Below are 20,709 nucleotides of genomic sequence, written 5' to 3'. Positions count from 1 at the left end.
GTAAAGAAAACTCCAATAATCCTTTTTCGTCATATAATCCCTTGAGCTCGAAAAAGTATAAAACAATACAAAAGGGATGAATTTTCGGTACTTTTAACGAGCCGAACAAGACAAGCGCTCGATCTTTTTGTGTAATAATCCCTCAAGTCCAAAAAGATTAAAATCTAAAGGAGGGATAGCACTTCCGGTCCCTTTAACGAGCTGGAGAGGCCAATGGCTCGGCAATCTTTTCATATTTTACGAGTTAGTTGAAAAGAGCTTAAAGGAGACTCGTTTTTTGAGGAACGAGTGATAAATTCGGGTAGCAGCTGATTCCAGGTAAGGTTTGGAATTTTCCAATCACGGCAATGTCACAAGGAAGGCTAACAGGATCACTCTTCGCAGCTGTTCCTCAAAAAGGGTAAACAATCAAATGGAGGTGAATGATCGGCCAATACAGAGTGGAGGTGATGATGAGAACACGACCAAGGCTTCAAAGGCTGGTGATAATACATTCACCATGGTTATTTATCGGAAATTGGTTCATTTTTTAATGAGCTTAAACTCTGGGGGAACATTTGCTCATTGCTTATGTTTATTTTTTAACGAGCTTGAATTCCGCGTTAAAACTGCTCGATAAAATGGTCATTGATTGTCTTGATTTTACCATTGACAACTTCGTTCTTTCAAAGGTTGTACTGCCTCTCATTTTACCATTTCATTTGAACTTTGGTTTGTTGGAGCTTTGGAGGTGCTTTCCCCCTTGATTTTCACTAGCTGATTCCGGGAGATTCTGTGGACGATTCTCGGCGCCGTCTGGACCAGGTAGGAGCTAAACCTGAGCTCTTTAATTTCATCCTTTCCTTTTTGCATTCTGAGCATGTTTTTTGGTTTTTCTGAGCCTCTGGGGTTTGAAAAACTTGCCCTGGCTCCATCGCACCTCTTCTACATCGAAAGGTGCGATGCATGCTGGCTTGGCCATTGGCCAGTCAGCATGCATCCCACCTAGAACACTGCTGGGGGTGCGATGGGCGCAAAGAGGGCCATTTATGCACAGTTTTTCATGGAAATTTTTGCCTGTTTTTCACCAAATCAGGATCTTGACTCTTCTCTTGTTTGTTTCAGAGATTCATTGGAGCAAAATGCTTGTTACATGGCGAGAACGTGAGCATGAAGAAGAGGACATGCTTGCTTTACATGATCCGGTTACGGTAAATGCACTGCGAAACTGTGGCCTGTTCAAGTTTTTCTGCATCTCTTGCATGAGGCAACAAATCAACTTGTTGCAATATTTTCTCGATGTATGGGATCCTACCACCCAGATGTTCCAGATTAGGGGAAAATCTATCCCCTTGACTATCGTGGACATCTATTTTTTGACCAGCTTATCGAGGCGGGGTGCCCCTATCTCATTATCAGGTTCGGCCCGTGGGGGTGAATCTGTGAGAGATTACATTCGCAGGTATTGCAAAGAGGGATCTCAGCCGAGTAAGGACGACAAGATCATTATCCGAGATGTCACTGACAGGTCCCTGAGGACCATTCTGTTCACTTTTGCTAGACTGGCTGGTAGTGCGGCACTTCACGTGGCCAACAGGTCTTATATGCAGTACGCCTTGGAATGCCTTGAACCAAAGGTGTTCAACTGGTGTGATGCAATACTCTCTGTGATGAAAGAACAACTGACCAAGGTGAAAAATGGAAGATTGAAGAAATTTGGATATGGTTCTATCTTGACAGCTTTCGCCTTGGAAAAGATCCCGCTGATGCAGCCGCAGTATGTTTCACTTGGTTTACCTCCACCGACTGAGCCACGGATGCAGAGATGGGTCGACCTTATGGCCAGACATGCTGGTCAGTCCCAGATTTCCTTCTCTGATACCTTTTTCGAGTGGTTCAACTGTCAGGAGATGGTTTTTTCCGAGTATCCATATGCTGGTATGGATTTCCGGGGTGATCCGGATTTGGTACTGCCTGCTGGCGAGCAGTGGGGTGTCATCAGTAAATTCTCTGACCATATCTCTGTTTATCATTTCTCTTTATAATGTTCTTGTGCTTTCTTCTATCAGGACTAATCAAAACTCATGTGCTCATGCAGATGTTGGACCAGTTCGACCAGTAGTACGCCTGAGAGTGCCAGCTGTCGCTCCAGCAGGAGAGGGTGCGGGAAGGGCTATCCTTCGCGACCTTGATGTGGTCGAGACTCTTTCAGCATTGCAGGATTAGGTCGAGGGCCTTACTCTTGGTATTCGGACGTGAGGACCGATGAGCTGCCCCTGAGGTTGCAGTGACATACTACTGGTGTGCCGAGTCGGTGGACTAGGCTTTTACGCATGATTGCACAGGCGGTGACTTGTTATCACCAACATCATTAGACTAGGGTGCCCCCTAGCGTTTTGAGTTTTGGGTCATTTGACCAATTTTGTCTTGGTTACAGAACATTATGTGTAAACCATAAACAGTTATATATATATTTTTGATTTTCGGAGTTTTATTTTGGTTAAGTTACATGATCCTGATGCAAATACTGATGAAATGCTTCTTTTTATAAATGTTGCAAATGTCTATCTAACACATAATTTGCCAATGAGTTTGTTAATGTGTTTAAGTTTATGGAAATATGCTGATATTGAATAAAATCAAATTGTCTTTCCAAAATCTTGACCCTTAGGAACATACGATAGATAGCTGGATTTCGGACGGAGTAGATACCAGTGAGTTGTAGTATGACGAGCTGTGAGTCTAGCCTGACGGCAAGTCGGCTTATGCCATGTGTGATGGAATCAGAGAGAAGTTCTATCAACGCGCTATATTCAATGATGTTATTTGTTGACCGACCAATACATACCCCTCTGAAACTTACTAACTTGTCGTTTGGATCAAAAATGGCCCAGGCCACAGAAGATAGGTTCCGCGAACTACGACTCGCTCCATTGGCATATCCAACGAAAGATTCCAATGGGTTCGACATCTGTGACAAATGTAAAAAGTGGATTACTTGACCAAAACAATTACTCTTAGCGAAAACAAAAATGTAACAAAAGCATATAGGTTACCACACTGAATCATGCGTAGTAACGCTTAAGGTACAACCCGTTACGGGGTTGCGCCAGTGGAATCCCATCATAATCCATTAACTCGTAGGCTCCTTTTGCTAACACTTGCTTAACAATATAGGGGCCCATCCATAAAGACTTGAACTTACCTACTCCCAATTTATCGGATTCCTGGTCATAAAGTAAGACCAAGTCACCTTCTGAGAAGACACGGGGTTTGACATTCTTGTCGAACTGCGCCTTGACTCGTTTCTTATGGGCTTCGTTAGCCAAAGCGGCATCACGACGGGTTTCATCCAATTGGATTAGTTCCAAGAAACGAGCCTCCTCTTTTGAAGTTCTGGGGAGAAGGTCGACTGCGAGTTTGAGGGACGAGATTTCACACTGAACTGGTAAGATTGCTTCTAGGCCATACACCAGTTGAAAAGGTGTAAACCCGGTTGCATTTCTTACTGATGTTCGGTATGCCCACAAAGCTGAGTACAGGATCAGGTGCCAACTCCTTTTGTGGACTCCAATCATCCTTTGCAGCATCCGCTTCAGGACTTTGTTGATTGCTTCAACTTGTCCATTGGCCTGTGGGTAATATGGAGTAGAGCTGTCGTGGGACAACCCTAATTTGGCAGCCAATTCGACCATCATGTGATTGCGAAAATGTGATCCATGATCTGTGACTATAGCTTGTGGAACGCCGAATCTGGTGACTACATGATTGAAAAAGAAAAGGGCAGTTGTTTCACCAGTGTTATCTAATGTAGGCATCACCTCGGCCCATTTGGTAAAATAGTCTACGGCGACTATGATATACCCATGCCCCCGGTCGAGGTGGGGTTACATGTCATGAAATCAATGCCCCATTTGGCGAATGGCCCAACAACAACTATCGGTTGCAGAGGTGCGGGTGGTTTTTTGGTTTTGCTATCGAAAATTTGACATGCATGGCAACTTCTGATTGCAGTTATGCAATCTTTGAACATTGTTGGCCAGAAGTATCTTGCTCATAAGATTTTTTGTGCTGTAGCGTAACCAGATTGATGCCCCCCACACGCGCCTGAATGGCAATCATTCAGGACTTTTTTGGCCTCCTCGTGGGTGAGGCACCTCCTCAGAACTGTATCGACACCACGACGGTAAAGTGTATCACCGACGATCATGTAGTCTTTCGATTGGTATCGAATACGTTTTTGTTCCGAGCGAGAGGTATTGGACCTATATTTTTGGGTTTGGAGATAGATGATTATATCTCCATACCACGGATTGCTTGAAGATATCAGAAACAAAGATTCATCCACGATGGTTTCTTCGGATGTTTCATCGTTGGACGACGATGGGAGATCGCATAGTAATTCCGCAAAAACCAGGGATTTCTTTGATTTGGATTTTATGAATTCCAGATCAAACTCTTGGAGAATTGCTATCCATTTTGAATATTTGCCCCCCAGCAACTGTCGCGACAATATATAAGTCATGGGGTTGCAATCTGACAAAATGGTAGTTTTTCGAAAGAGGACATAGTGTCGAAATCTCTGTATCGCTTGAATAGCTGCGAGAGCCAGCTTTTCAACATAGGAATACTTGCTTTCTGTATCATTTAAGTTCCTACTCAAATAATATATAGGATGTTCAATTCCGTTGTCTTCTTGAACTAAAACCATTGCGATGGTTGTATCCGTTGCAGCCAGATACATGGTAAAGTCTTTTTGATAATCAAGAGCGTACATTAATGATGCTTTCATTAGGGATTCTTTTAAAGCATCAAAGGAAGCTTGCGCGACCTAATCCTTCTTTTTCAATAGACGTGTATAACCTTTAGCAAGTTCGGCATAATTTGGAATAAACCTCCTTAGAAAGTTTACTTTCCCTTGGAGTTTCTGAATCTGAAGCAAATTTGTAGGTGGAGGCAAATTTATGATTGCTTGAACCTTACATGGGTCGAGACGAATCTCGTTTTTTGAGACTACAAAGCCAAGCAAACAACCAGAACTGACACAAAACACACATTTGTGTGGATTGAGTCGTATCTTGTAGTGTCGGCAACGTAGAAATATCACTCTCAAATGCTGCGGATGATCGGTCCGCTTTCGCGAATGAGCCGGAAGGTCGTCGATATATGGTTGAACGATGTTTTTGATGTCATGGAAGGCATAATTCATTGCCCTCTGAAATGTTGCCCCTGCGTTCTTTAAACCAAAGGGTAATTTGCGATATGCAAATGTGCCCCACGGACAAATAAATGTAGTCTTTGACTGGTCCTGTGGGCGGATATTTATTTGATTATACCCGGAGAATCCATCCATAAATGAAAAGATTTCACATCCAGCGCATTCATCAATTATCTGGTCAATAAAGGGTGTAGGGTAGTTGTCTTTCGGACAAGCTTGATTTACATCCCTATAATCGACGCACACTCTAATTGTTCCTTGTTTTTTCATCACAGGAACAATGTTCGATACCCAATCGGTTAGAGGAACCGGGTAAATAAAACCAGCATGGAGAAGTTTCTCAACTTCTGCCTTGATAGCAGCGGCTTTCTTGGGGTGCACCTGCCGTAGCCGTTGTCGTACCGGTTTGACATCTGGATACATCTTGATTTCGTGTTCAACTATACTCGAGTCAATGCCTGGCATTTCATCGTATGACCAAGCAAAGACATCTCTGAATTCGCGAAAAAGAGCGTTATATATTTCGAGTTCTGAAGGAGAACAACATTTGCCAACATAAATATTTTCTACAACATCCGTTTTGGTCGAGATATTTATGGCGATAGTCTCTTCAATATTGGACAAGTTTCGCTCGGAATCCACCGTGTTTACAGTATTTGATAGGAAATCAAAAACTGAAGGATGATGAAGGTCATCAGGAGTATCTTCTTGATAATCCGGAAGATGGGAACGATGGTGGTAATCTTCCCATGGTGCCCCTTCAATTATCATTGACTGAATAATTCCTTCGTCGGTGTAATGCACTTGCGACCAAGGATCTGAAGGGGTGCCATATTCCTTAGACCTATCTATCCAAACGCTTGATGAGCGTTGATTCGGGCCTGCCTCCCATGCCGAAAACATTGATTGCTACAATATTTCTATTGGGCTTGGAGGCAATACCTGCGGATGATCCATGTTAATATCGTTTTCTGAGATCTTTTGAATTGAAGATATCATATTGCAGGTTCCTATCGTTGCCACTTCCGCCAGATTGGTTGGTGGCGGGAGGGCAAAAGTCCCCATTAATATAGGGTCTTTTAGTAGGCCTACTCCGATATTTTGAAGCGAATGGGGGCTTCCATGGATCATCGGAATGCTTCCCGTAACTTGGGAACTATTGGGGAGAAATGTTTGTTGGTCGACGATTGTAATTCCTCCTTGAAAAGGAAATGCAATCTTCCTAAAGTAGGTCGACACAACTGCAGCCATAGCATATATCCATGGTCTTCCCAGTAGGATGTTGTAATCGAGGTTTTCGTCGATTACTTCGACATCTATTTCTACTGTTTTCCCCCCTAGTTCAACTTGCAAGTTACTTAGAATACCATACGGGGTATATGTTCGTCCGTCAAATGCTTTTAATGTCGTCGAAGATCGTGACAAGGTTGGAGATCCTAAAGTTTTCCAGCAACTCATCGACATAATACATGTAGATGCCCCCTCATCAATAATTGTTCGATGAACAGTTTTGTTGAGGGCTTTCACCTGAATGAGGAAAACTAGTTGAGCTGGTAACTGAGGATAATATCCTTTGTGATTAAAGGACACAAGATTAGAATCCTTTGGGTCTATCCCACCTATAGCTGACAATAAACCTTGCTTTTGGGATGGGCAATTTTGTAGTACTTCAAGTGTCGACATAGCAGATGGTGATTGGGCTAGATCTTCCACTATGTTATAATGCTGTGTTGCTCTGGCACGAGGATTAAATGTCGACTTGTGTACTACTCCCTTTGGCAGTTTTATTGTTAGCTCCGGAATGATGGGCGGCGCAACTTCTGTCGAAGTTGTTGTCGAACTACTAGGTTGATCCTTATCCTTGTTGTTCGACAGCTGTGGATTCCCATAATCTTTATTCCTTGTCGATATCAAAGCATCATTTTGCTGTTTCGAAACCGACAACATCAGCACTTGGGACGGGGAAGCATTTTCACTAGCAACCAGATTTGTTCCTGGATTTGGAAACGGATCAGTCAATACCGCTGAGGTTTTTGAATTCTTGAAGAATCTTTTAAGCTCAGCTTTATGTGGACAATCTCTTGTCCAATGATCCTCATCACATATTAAGCATGGACTTTTGGGTTTCCTATCTCCAGGAGGGTTTGCAGAAGAATTTTCAGGTGATGATTCCTCCTGTTTCTTCTTCTTCCCTTTGTTTTTCTTCTTGCCTCCTGGTTGCTTGGTTTCTTTGCCTTTGTCAGTCGAGACGACATTTACTTCCGAGGCAAGAAGTTCTTCTTTTGCATTTTCACTGCAAATCTTATGGGCCTTTTTAGATGTAGCCTTTTTCGATTTCGTGTCTGTCGTACCAATCACGCCATCGCCGACATGAGAGTCATTGTTCGATTTAGGAGGAGGAGGGACGGAAAATTCCGTTCTGGGAGCGTAAGGGATTTTATCGTAGAGCGTGCCAGACTGAGTATAAATCAAGTCTAAATATTGTGCACGAGCAATAACTTGTTCTTCAGTGACGACTCCCCCTTTTGCCACATCTTCTGTAATGGAAGGTAATAATGACTTAATAAACCATTCAGCTAAAAGCTGATCAGGAACATACGTTTTTACCATTCTTCGACGACGTCGCCACTCATGAATATGATCGGATATGTGAGTGGCCGTTGTTTGCTTGAAATTGGTAAGAAGTTCTGTTCCCGTTTCGTACCTTATTGGTAACTGAAAATGGGTTAAAAAGGTTGTGGCTAGGGCGCTGAAGTTGTCAAACGACGCTCTGGGTAACTCGATATACCATTTTGCTGCCGGACCAGTTAACGTCCTATGAAAAAGGTGAAGCCTAATCGAATCATCGTTTAGGGTGTTTGATGAACACCACAGATGAAATGTCATCACATGATTCGACGGGTCTTCACCTGGATTTCCATTAAATTTAGGAATATCTGACGGAAGTTTATGCGGAATCGCTGGCCACCAAGGGGCGTAAGCAATTGGATCGTTCGTTAGCCGATTTAGATCTGGTAACTCTAAAGTTGCCACGAAGGGTAACTGTTGATTCAGGTTTGGCGAAGCATACCCAGGATAGGACGGAATTGCCTGAGCAGTTGGTCTTTGCATACCAGCATAATGCATTTGATGCTGGTAACTTTGGTAAGGTTGATGGGCATAACTATTGTAGAATGGTTGATTTTGACCGTTTTGAGTATACGACTGCCCACTATTTGCAAAGATTTGTTGCTCAGATCCTTGGTATACTTGTTGGAATTGCGGTTGTTGGTATTGCACCAGCCATGTGCTGTTGTCCAATACTGGCCATTTGACCAAGATGAGGGGTAATTGTACCCGTTTGGACCTATGTCATTTCACTAGTTGGCGATTGTGGTTGAGTTGCAGGGACAAGAGGCTGTTGTATTACAACCTGAGAAACTTGAGGCTGGCATACAACAGGCAACTCTTGTACTTACGACACCGTCACAATAGTCGGCGTAGTTGGTATATTTGACATAGGTAAACATTGTTGCATCAAATATACAACTCTTGGTTGTTGAGGCAGTATTGGCACCCAACCGCTAGATGTAATTCCAGCATAACCTGAATTTTTTTGTGAACTCTCGTATGGTTGTCCTCCCAGAGGAGACAATGAAAGGGTATACTGCGCCCCATACGGCGGTAATTCGGTACTCAAAGAAATTGTTTGTTCTTGAGAACTGGGCTGCCCAAATTGACACCCTGAAGGATCAATTTGCTGAGACTCAACATAAGAGTTCCCAGATACTATTCCGGATGAACAAACAGGAATGGACCATACTGTCGAAATAGCCCCTAAGTGGGCCCCTTCTAGCGATTGAGGGCTAGTTGGGATAGATGGTATGCCGACGAACATTGTTGGAGTGACAACAGGAAGTTCTGCCGTCGCTGTGTCGGATGACACAGTCCTAGATGTTGACGGTTGTTCAGACATTTCTAGTCTATCCAAAAGATTGCCTAGTGATTCTACAGGAGCTTCCGATGACGGTAGACTAATTTCTGATGAAGAAGGATATAGAGTGATCCCGACTCCAAATGCGATAGAGTACTAGATGGAGGATCCTCCACAATCTCTTCTATAGCAATCAGACCAGGTGGAAGAGGTAGACCGTCAGGTCCGTAAAATATTTCTGGTGCCGAAGAAGGTATAGAATCTGCAGCAACAGATGTTTGGGGAGTAACACCTTCCGAATCAGCTGTAGATGGAGCTGGTTCGGTAATACAAGTGTTGACCTTCACACTAGGGTCAGTTCTACTATCCTTTGGTGGCTGCTGAACTTCTTCTGTAAAGGCAGGGATACCAGAAGTGTTTGGAGTAACCGGAGTCTCCGATGGTGTTGGAACACTTGTTCTAACTTTACCAGGGGATTTGGAACCGGTTAAACGAGTTCGCTTTGTCCGTAACAGCTTCGATTCTGGAGACAAAGACGGTTGACTCGTAAGCCTCCACGAACGACGGGGTTTCAATTGACTTTCTTCCACGATTGCGGATTACTCGATCAACTAAAAATCAAGGGGAAGTATGTTTCCGAATTAGATGAATTTTAGACGCTTTGACACAACTTGTTTTTTCAATTTTTAAGAGTCGAGAAAAAACAAAAGATGACTCTAGTCGCCTTCGATTTTTAATGAGCCTGAAGTGACAAGTGCTCAGATGGACCTTTTCCTTTAAGGAGTCTGAAAAGGAACGAAAGAGACTGCTATGGAAATCTAGACAGAGGGATTACCAAACCAATCGCAAAACTGCAGAATACTTTTTACGGTACGACAGTGAATCTTCCCGAATGCTGTGTTCAGTGCATTGCGATCGATAGGGCGGCAGACACAGCTTCTTATGGATAAAGGATAAAGCCTATTGTGGTCTCCCAATATATACTCGACGGTACGTGGGAGCACAAGTCTGTACTGGCACTTATCGTCTCAAAGTGGAGGAATCACCCAACCAACAATGAAAACAACAGTTACCAGGCTTTACGACGCCGGAATACGTCTCTAGCCTAGACTTCTAGATGTTGTGCGTTAGGTTCCAAAGCATTTTTAGATTCATTAAATTTATTTTACAGTTGATCTTGCTTAAGAAATTTGCCTTTCAGGTTCACCGCGTGATGTAGATGTACAATTCCTAAAATGCAATCTAAGATGATAAACAGTCGTTTAATCTTCTTTTTGCAATGAAAATCCTAGCTACTAAGGAAAGAGAGATGACGTTCTTTCAACATAGAGCAGAGAGCACACACTATATGCACTGTCCTAAATCAAACCAACAAACAATCTAAATGCAAATGCACGTGCATGTATTTGTTTTCAGCTTTCTTAATGTGTGAATGGTAAAAAGAAAGCTAAGTGCAAATCTGAATTATTTTTCAAAGCGACATTACTAGCAAGTTTCTTTTCAAGACAAAATGAGGACAATGACGACACTTTGCGATTTGGAATTGAAAACTTGCTTTCGACACTTGAAAAACTACTAATTCAAATCAAATACAAGAGTAATAGTGTAATCGACTATCAAGAACAATCAGATTCTCTTCTATGACTGAAAACGACACTTGCGACACTTTCAAATCAAGAAACGACAGTACAATTACGCTACTTCTTTGTAAAAGAGAACTGAAAATGGCTCAAAATACATAAAAACATCTACAGTTCTTTGCACAATGGAGGCGGAATAATGGCAAGGAAGGGGGTTTCAACAGAGGTGTACTGACTACAGGCAGCAAAACTCTTGAATAGAGCTGAAAAGAGTGAACACAGAAACCAAAATCTAGGAGCAGGAAAGGCCTTGTCTGATCAGCGCACCTGTAACACAGTGAAAAAGAGATGCAGCGCACCTACTACACTCGGGAAGTGCGATGCATCCAGAATTCACAGAAGAGACAGTGCGCTGGACCAGGGATGAGACTTTAACTGGGTTCCGGGTCACAGTTTGCAGCTCAGTTCAGGGATTTAGGCCGAGCAAGTGGTAATCAGTAAATCAATCACAGGGGTAGATCTAAAGAGGTTACTAGAGCCACCACAAGGGCAATTAGAGAGCTTGTAAATCAATTGTTCAGTTCATAAACAAAACCTGGAGATAGACTGAAGCAACATTGATCTACTTTGCACTTGCATAGCAAATGCAGTTCGAAGGCTAGCTGGATTGACTTCAGGCTCCGTCTGTAAGTTTATAAAGCAAACAAATGTAGATAAACAAACAATCTATTCGCTCCCCAGCAGAGTCGCCATTTTGTTATCGGGAAATCTAGTGTCTATGCAGAGCTGCTAGTCCCACTAAGGCTGGTAGCTACCTTAGAAACAAACAAACTAAAACTACTTTCGTTTTCCTTTATGAGAAATAGATAAGAGGGGAATAATGGAGACCAACCTCTGTCTTGCGCTTGGTTCCTTACTTGATTCCTCTCCCTTCTGATAGATCTTTGCCACTCGCTTCCTCGTCTACCCAGCTTCAAAGAGCACCTGTAGAATCAAAGCAGCATAACACTATCCAAGAACATAGATCTATTATCATAAACAATATAGGACCAGATATATATTGACCACACAAATGCATATATCATCAATCATACAAGAATGTGGAGGAAAACTTGAATAGCTTTATTGATAATCAAGAAGTAGCAAAGAGGATTACAACCAATTGTTCTGACCCAGCATCATCCTCTCAGCAAGAAAGCCCTTCTTCACCTCATGAAAAGCTTAGATCACCCAACACTATGATATTGCACCAAGAAACCAACAACACTTCCTTACAAGATACAAAATTCCAGCCTGTGGATCTCTGGGATGAGGGATCCATATATAGATGTTTGCAAGGGGGGTGAGTCAGCTTTTGAGAGTTGATTAGTGTCCTCTCTCTGATAGTTGTTGATTCCACTTGGAGATTGATGATCTCTTACTCATCCTTGGGCAAATGCAGAGAGGCAAGTGTCACAGGAGAAGATTCTAGAAGATTCCATGATCCTCCACCTTGCAGATTGACCCTGCCATTTGTCCACTCTCGCCCATCGCGCCCCATAGAAGGGCTTTTCAAGATGCATCGCACCTCCTGTGTGTATTTAGGTGGGATGCATCGCACTTTGACCATGGAGCAGGTGAGATGGTCCAGTTTTGACCAGTTCTGAGCAGTATTTCATGGAGAACTTCTGGGAGAAGATGTAATCGGTTGACCTTGTTCTTTTAGAGGTTGGAACAACACTTTTAGGGACTTAAGAGGCCTTGGTTTATGGACATTTATGATTGGGGTTGCAGTGCCCAAAAATGTCTATAACAAGCTGCTAGCAAACATAATGGTCATTGATTAACATCTAACAAATGGATTCTGAACATTGTTGATAAATGAGGAAACAATCCAAGGGGATTCTCTAGGAAATACCACTTCTTTCCCTTCCTCAGGGTCGTATATTGACAATTTCCTTTGTGACAACTATGTAATAAAAATCTAAAGCAAACATCAATAACTTTGACTAATTGTAAAAATATAATATCAATTTTGATAGCGAGGATACTGTGTAATAAGAACATGCCTTCCTTCCCTTGAGGCGCCTTCCATGACATAAAACTAAAATTCATGAGCACACTTCATCAAGTCCCTGCACAGGAATCACAAATTTGTTGCTCATGGATGACTCTCTGGCCTTGCAAACAATATAAGGATGGTGCAGATGAAGTATCTGAAGACAGATGACAAGGCTCCAGATTGGATAAGGGGTCTCTTGGAGGTTCTGGTTTGTCTATATAAGGATGAAGTATCTGAACATGTGTAGCAATTCAACTTCCCCCAGAATCACCCAAAAAGGTTGGTTCCAAGAAGGCCATACATGATAAACTGTCATTAGGTAAAATAATATCTTTAGCTCCTTTTGTCCATAAAAAGGTACCTTCTGGGCATTGGCATATGCAAATGTATAGGTAACCTACATTTATGTGGCTTGCAAGTTGAAAAGCTTTGTGAGAATATGCTTGAGTTCCCTACATTAGTACCCAAGTCTAATGATGATGACAATGTCATGGATGTTGAACAAGGCAAATCTCCAAAATACCATTCTTAAGTGATACTTTATGCATGTATTTCATTTATGTGATTTGAATTATGCATTCTTTCTATTAATCCAATAAGATCTTCATAATGCAAGGAAGGAAGAAATGTTGTAAAACCAGTATGTTTATAAATAGACTTTAAGACCGATTATATGCATTTATTTGATTTAGGTAATTTGAATTTTGTATTTTTTCTACTAATCTAATAAAATCTTCATAATGCAAGGAAGGAAGAAATGTTGTAAAAGCATTATGTTTATGAATAAACTTTAAGGATAATATTTTGGAACCCATTGGATTTCAACAAAGCATGCTAGGACATTGCAGGTACTCCACTTGAATGGACATCGGATTGGAGTTATCCAAATGGATCCAAGAATGCCCTCTAAGTCTTCATGAATCTATCAAAAATCATGCCAAAGCCAAAAATCCTTTAAAGGATGGAAAACATTAAAGGAGGGACACCCTTAATAGAGTGGAAAAACACTATTGGGCAGCGAAAAACCTTTGAAGTCAATGAAAAAAATAGAGTAATTGGAGGCGGAACCAGTGATGCACAGTAGCCGTTCGATTTGGTCGATCAACGGTCTAGATGGGATCGGTGATTGTGATCGGCGGTTACCTTCGGCAGAGATCGGTGGGACAAACTCAAGAGTAGCGATCACAAGTAGCGATATCGACACTTTGTATACATATATGGCGACGATGGTTGGCAGAGTTAATATGGACCGTCGATGAAGCGCACAGATCGATGGCCCATATTAACTCGTAGGATCGCTTTCGGGCGATCACTGGAGTGCTTATAATGGTCCGGGGCATTGCTATGAGCGATCAGAGCGACCGATGATTCGAACCTGATAGGATTATTGGCCATGTTTTATATGATTTCAAGTCCGGGGGAAGAGCCTGTTCCAATGCATTTTCGTGATTTTAAATGTCTTTACGAAACAGAGGGACAAAGCCATTGCGATAAGCAACAATGACTAATAGGCGGACCCGATAAGGGAATGAAGTGTATTGAAGGACTTTTGAAGTCCGACATATCATGTTTTGGGTGGTTTATCTCTGTTAAACTATGTTTTTACTGCAAAAACAGGGTGTGGCCATTACAGGTGTTTTAGGGGCCCAAAGCACTCTAGCGCTGTGGAATGGGTGGCCACCTCCTCTCCATGCATTGAACAATGATTGTATAACGCTGGAGAGGGATTCAAAGCGTTCAAGAGGCCAAGGAGACTGAGAGACAGGATCATGAAACGAACAGGCAACACATTTTTGGGTATAAAGCCACAGACAGAGAGCATAATGAGGAGACAGTGTTCAGGAAAATGCCGAGAGAGAGTTGGGACAGAGAGCATTAGGGGAGTCTGTGTACTCATAGAGAACTTGAGAGATTCAAGTAAACTCTTATTTGTATTTTGTTGTGTGTGAGGCTCAGATTGAGCTCACTGTTGTAAACAAAACTCTGCTTGAAGACATAATAGAGAGGCCACCACTGAAGGCTGGACTAGGAGATGTAGCCCAAGAGTATTGGGTGAAATCCTTATTAAATTTTTTGTGTCATGTGTTATCTATTATGTTTGTTTACTACTTCATTGTCTGTGCATTTCGCAATCTTATCGATCCATTGCATATAATGACATAGACTAATCCATGCACAGAAGTCTGTAATACCTTATTAATTGTCTTAGATCTCATTATCAGATCAAGTGGTGTCAGAGCTTTAGATTGCCAAGGTTAGAGAAGCTTGTGTTGGACTGTTTGTGAATGCTAACTAAATCAAAGCTTAAATTAGGAGAAGGAGGATTGGTTGAAACTAACCCAGAAATTGGTAGAGTCTATCCTAAGAGGAAAATTTCAGAAGAAGTTCCCTTGGAATCAGACCCGTAGTTCATAGACAGTGTCATGACGATGAGAGCCATGGTAGAAGAAATGTATAGAGAATTTAAGAAAGGTCGAAATGAAGATTCTTCTACTTCCAAACAAGACAAGGGAATAGAAGAATCTCTTATAGATAGCCATTCTAAAGGCAAAGGGAAAGAAGAAAAGCTTCCCACACCTCCTGATAACCTTGAAAATAAAAAGAAATAAACATCTTTGATTAAATTAGATGTTAAATTTGATTTACCAATATATGATGAAGAGCTAAATGCAGAGAAGTTAGATAACTGGATTAGGCAGATTGATGTGTATTGCAGGGTGCAAAATATTGACTCAGACAGGAGTAAAATTCAGCTGGCCAGCCTACGCCTTGGAGGAAATGCCTTGGTATGGTGGGAAAGCAGGACACAAGCTAACTTGAAAAAGCATGGTAAAATTCTTTTTGTCTGGAGTGAATTTGTTTCTGCAATTAAAAAACAATTCTATCCACTAACTTATATTCAACAAGCTATAATGAGTTGGCAAACTCTTCGCCAGTTGAAAGGGAAAAGTGTACAAAGTTACACCCAAGAGTTTAAAAAAAGAGCTTTGATTCTAGGCATTTCTTTAGACTCACCTGAAACTTTGCTGAAGTATATAGGTGGTCTACACAGTTATTTGAGACACACCATTCTCATGTTTAACCCTACTAGCATAGATGAAGTATCTGTTCAAGCTACCCATCTAGAGGCTACTGACAAGAATGTGAACCCAGAGACTGGGGGACCATCCAAACCCACTGCAAACAAGAACAAGGAAAAGAGGAAGTAGAAATGGAAAGAGAGGAAGGCCAATGTTGTACAAAAGACCAAACCTTCATGCACTCATTGCAAGAAGGATGGACATGATGATGAACATTGCTGGTCGTTGCATCCAGAGCTGAAACCCAAGAAGTTCGATGGCAAGAAGAAGAAAGTTGTTGCTGCTGTTCAAAAAGATTTGGGGTCAGACTCAGGTGATGAAACAACCATCACAACCACAGGTATACAAGGTAAAAATTCTGAAGCATCTTCTAGTAATTCTACCCAAACTATTGATAGTGAAGAAAATGAGAGAAGAAGACATGAGCTTTTCCATATTAGAGTTATTTCCAAGCATCAAAAGATTGATACTTTGTTTGATAGTGGCTCACAAGTAAACTTAATTTCTGAAGCAATTGTAAAGAAACTGGGATTACTAACCACACCTCACAAGAAGCCATATCCATTAGGTTGGTTATGTGATAAAGCAAAGCTACAAGTGACTAGACAATGTAAACTTAGGTTTGCCATTGGTTCAACATTTGTAGATGAGGTTGAGTTAGATGTAATTCCCTTGGATATATGTGGAATTGTTTTAGGAAGTCCTTAAAAAGCAATTTTCTATAGACCAGAAAATAAGTGTCAACTTGTTAAAGATGGAATAGAATATACTTAAGAGCTCACAAACTCAAAAATAATTATACTCTCATAAACTCAGGGCAGATGAAAAGGATTGTCAATTCATGCAAGCAATTTTTACTGATGGTTGTAAAGGAAAAGAAACTTGAAAAAACCAATATATTTGAAGGCTGTGGTGCTAAACAACAAGCTAATTTCCAAAAGGTTGTTTCATAATATGATATATTATTTCAAGAACCTAAAGGTTTGCCACCAAAAAGGGAAATTGTACATGATATTAATTTGCAGCAAGATGCTCCATTGCCTAACATCGGAATGTACAGGTTATCCGCTTTAGAGAATGCAGAAATCAAGAAGAAGGTACAAGAGCTACTCGAGAAAGAGCTCATAAGGCCAAGCACATCACCATGCGGATTTCCAATCGTGTTGGTGAGAAAGAAGGATGGTTTGTGGAGGATGTGCATTGACTACAGAGCACTGAATAAAATAATGATCAAGAATCGTTATCCCCTTCCTCACATAGATGATATATTGGATCAGCTGAAAGAGGCTGTTTACTTTTCCAAGTTGGACCTACGTAGTGGTTACCATCAGGTCAGAGTAGCAGAGCAAGATGCATGGAAGACTACTTTCGAAACAAACCAAGGGATGTATGAATGGCTAGTTATGCCTTTTGGCTTAACTAATGCTCCTGCCACTTTCATGAGAGTAATGAATGATGTACTCAAGCATTTTATTGATGATTTTGTGATTGTATATTTAGATGACATTCTTGTATTCAGTAAAACACGGGAAGAACATTTAAAGCATGTAAAACGGACTTTAGATGTTTTGAAAAAGGAAAATCTCTATGTTAAATTATCACAACGTGAATTCAGAAAAAAAATCGTTGAATTATTTGGGTCATATTGGAAGGGGTGGTGAATTGAAGATAGATCGCTCTAAGGTTGCAGTCATTGTAAAATGGCCTAAGCTCAAGTCTGTTACAGAAGTTAGAAGCTTCCTAGGGGCAACACAATATTGGAGAAAGTTCATTGCTAACTTTTTCTTAATTGCAACTCCCTTACATGCATTGACAGGATTGAACAAGGTGTTTCAGTGGGGAGGCAAACAACAGAAAGCCTTCGACACCTTGAAAGAAAAAATTAGTACAACACCAGTACTAGCATTGCCAAATCTTCAACAACCATTTGAGATCGAAATAGATGCCAGTGATTATGCCATGGGAGCAGTGTTGATGCAACATGGTAAACCCATATGCTACCATTCTGAGACTTTTAATTCTGCAGTAGTTAATTATCCTACATATGATAAAGAATTGTATGCATTAGTCTAGAGTGTGAAAAAGTGGAAACATTACTTAATGGGCAAAGAAATAGTTATACATACTAATCATCGACCACTTCAATATTTACACTCACAAACTCAGTTGCAACAATCAAGACACTATAGGTGGATGGGTTTCCTACAACAGTTTCATTTAGTCATCAGATAAAAGAAAGGCATACACAATAAAGTTGCAGATATGTTGTCCAGACCAATCATAAATGCATCTACTATACTTAAGCATAATTCAGTAATGCATGAAAGCTACATTGAACTATATGCTCAAGATATAGACTTTAAAGATGTATATGCAGCTTTAAGTAATGAAAAAAAGGTAGAAGAAGTGGATTACTACATTAAGGACCAACTCTTGTATCATTTGGGAAAGCTATGCATTCCACAAACAGAGAGAATTAATATAATTAGGGAAATATATACTTCTCTGATATCATGTCATTTTGGTGTAAGAAAAACAATTGCACAACTACAAAGATACTGCTATTGGCCAAAAATGCATGAAACAATTTATAGATATGTAAGAGGGTGTACCATGTGTGCTAAAAGCAAGCCTAGCAATAGAAAACTAGGCTTGTACACTCCACTACTAGTCCCTTCCTGTCCTTGGGAAAGTGTTTCCATGGACTTTGTTGGGGGATTGCCTAAGTCTAGAAAAGGTCATGATTATTTATATGTTATTGTGGACAGGTTCAGTAAAATGTGTATTTTAATACCTTGTAATAAACAGATTACAACTGAACAAATAGTGAAATTGTTCTTTTAGCATGTCTGGGTGCATTTTGGGTTACCCACTTCCATAGTATCTGATCGAGACTCCTGTTTTGTTGGGAAGTTTTGGTCAAGTCTATGGGAATTAATGGACACCAGACGGAAGAAAAGCACAACCTTTCATCCACAGGTAGATGGCCAAACAGAGATAGTCAATAGGACAATGATCCAGTTGCTCAAAGGTTATTGCAGCAAGCATCCCAAGCTTTAGGATGAACATTTATGTTATGTGCAACATGCTTACAATCGTGCTAAACATTCTTCTACACATAGATCTCCTTTTGAGACCTGTTTTGGTTTTATACCAAGGTCTGCCTTGGATTTTGTCTTTGAAAAATATATAGCAGTTGCTGGACACAATCATGTGGATAAAGCAACCAGATTCATTGAACAGATCCAAGATATTCACCAGGCAGTGTAGGAACAGTGGGAAAAGAGCCAAGCCAAATACAAGGCAAGGCATGATAAACACTGGGTGGAGCACAACTTCCAAGTTGGCGATCAAGTATGGCTATATATTAGCAAGGATAGAATGCAAGGTGAAGGAAAGAAGATGAAGCCAATAAGGTATGGGCCTTTTAAGGTACTTGAGAAAATTGGTGAAGATGCTTTCGCCTTGATCTGCCAGCATACATGCACATCTATTCAGTAGTAAATGTAGAAAATTTAAGACTGTTTGAACTTTCATTAATTGAAGATCTTGAAGAGCAAAGTCAATTGCCATCCATTGATGATATGTTGCCTGAATACCTCAATGAGCTGCAGGAAGATATAGTTCTGGACAGGAAGGTGAGGACAACGCGCAGAGGAGATGTCGAGTACCTAAGAGTAGGACTTAAAGGTTCAAAACCCAGCAGTGCAAAACGGATAGAGATTGGACAAGTGAGACAGCAATATGCTCACTTGATTGATGCTTGAAAACCAACTTTTGGTGGTCCAAAAGCCTTTTTTATTGGGAAGGCGTGAACCAAATGGATCCCAGAATGCCCTCTAAGTCTTCATGAATCTATCAAAAATCATGCCAAAGTCAAAAATCCTTTAAAAGATCGAAAACATTGAAGGAGGGACACCCTTAATAGAGCAGAAAAACACTATCGGGCAGCCCAAAACCCGTGAAGTCAATGAAAAAAACAGAGTAATTGGAGGCGGAACCAGTGATGCACAGTAGCCGTCCGATCTGGCCAATCAACAGTCTAGATCGGATCAACGATCACGATTGGCGGTTAACTTCGACAGAGATCGACGAGACAAACTCAAGAGTAGTGATCGCGAGCAGCGATATCGACACTTTGTATACATATATGGCGATGACGATTGGCAGAGTTAATATGGACCGTCAATCAAGCGCGCAGATCGATGGCCCATATTAACTCACGGGATCGCTATCGGCGGATCACAGGAGCACTTATAATGGCCCGGGGCATTGTGATGAGCAATCAGACCGACCCGATAGGATTATCGACAATGTTTTATATGTTTTCAAGTTCGGGGAGAAGAGCCTGTTCCAATGCATTTTCGCGATTTTAAATGTATTTACGAAACAGAGGGATAGAGCCATTGCGATAAGCAACAACGACCGATAGGCGGACCTGATAAGGGAATGAAGTGTATTGAAGGACTTTTGAAGTCCGACATATCATGTTTTGGGTGATTTATCTCTGTTAAACTTTGTTTTCACTGTAAAAACAGGAAGTGGCCGTTACAGGTGTTTTAGGGGCCCAAAGCAGTCTAGCACTGCAGAATGGGTGGCCACCTCCTTTCCCTGCATTGAGCAATGATTATTTAATGCTGGAGAGGGATTCAAAGCGTTCAAAAGGCCAGATAGACCGAGAGACAGGACCATGAAACGAACAGGTAGTGCATTTTTGGCTATAAAGCCACAGACAAAGAGCATAATAAGGAGGCAGTATTCAGGCAAATGCCGAGACAGAGTTGGGACAGAGAGCATTAGGGGAGTCTGTGTACTCATAGAGAACTTGAGAGGTTCAAGTAAACTCTTATTGTTGTATTCTGTTGTGTGTGAGGCTCAAATTGAGCTCACTGTTGTAA

At 41.2% G+C, this 20,709-nt stretch overlaps 1 protein-coding gene across 1 annotated transcript in view; it reads left to right on the top strand.

Annotated features, from left to right (window-relative positions):
• Window positions 1–20,505, top strand: part of LOC149167526 (pentatricopeptide repeat-containing protein At3g26782, mitochondrial-like) — a 28,804-nt gene extending 8,299 nt beyond the window's left edge. The window contains exon 4 of the mRNA XM_089430511.1: window positions 20,350–20,505. Coding sequence (XP_089286637.1) covers window positions 20,350–20,505 — 156 coding nt within the window. The remainder of the gene's footprint in view (window positions 1–20,349) is intronic.
• The last annotated feature ends 204 nt before the right edge of the window (window positions 20,506–20,709 follow it).

The sequence above is a fragment of the Pinus tabuliformis genome, chromosome 5_1, assembly GCF_031772625.1.
Source record: "Pinus tabuliformis cultivar Carrire ecotype Pingquan chromosome 5_1, CPIR1, whole genome shotgun sequence".
NCBI classification, from domain to species: domain Eukaryota; kingdom Viridiplantae; phylum Streptophyta; class Pinopsida; order Pinales; family Pinaceae; genus Pinus; species Pinus tabuliformis.
This window is presented reverse-complemented; position numbering and strand designations above follow the sequence as displayed.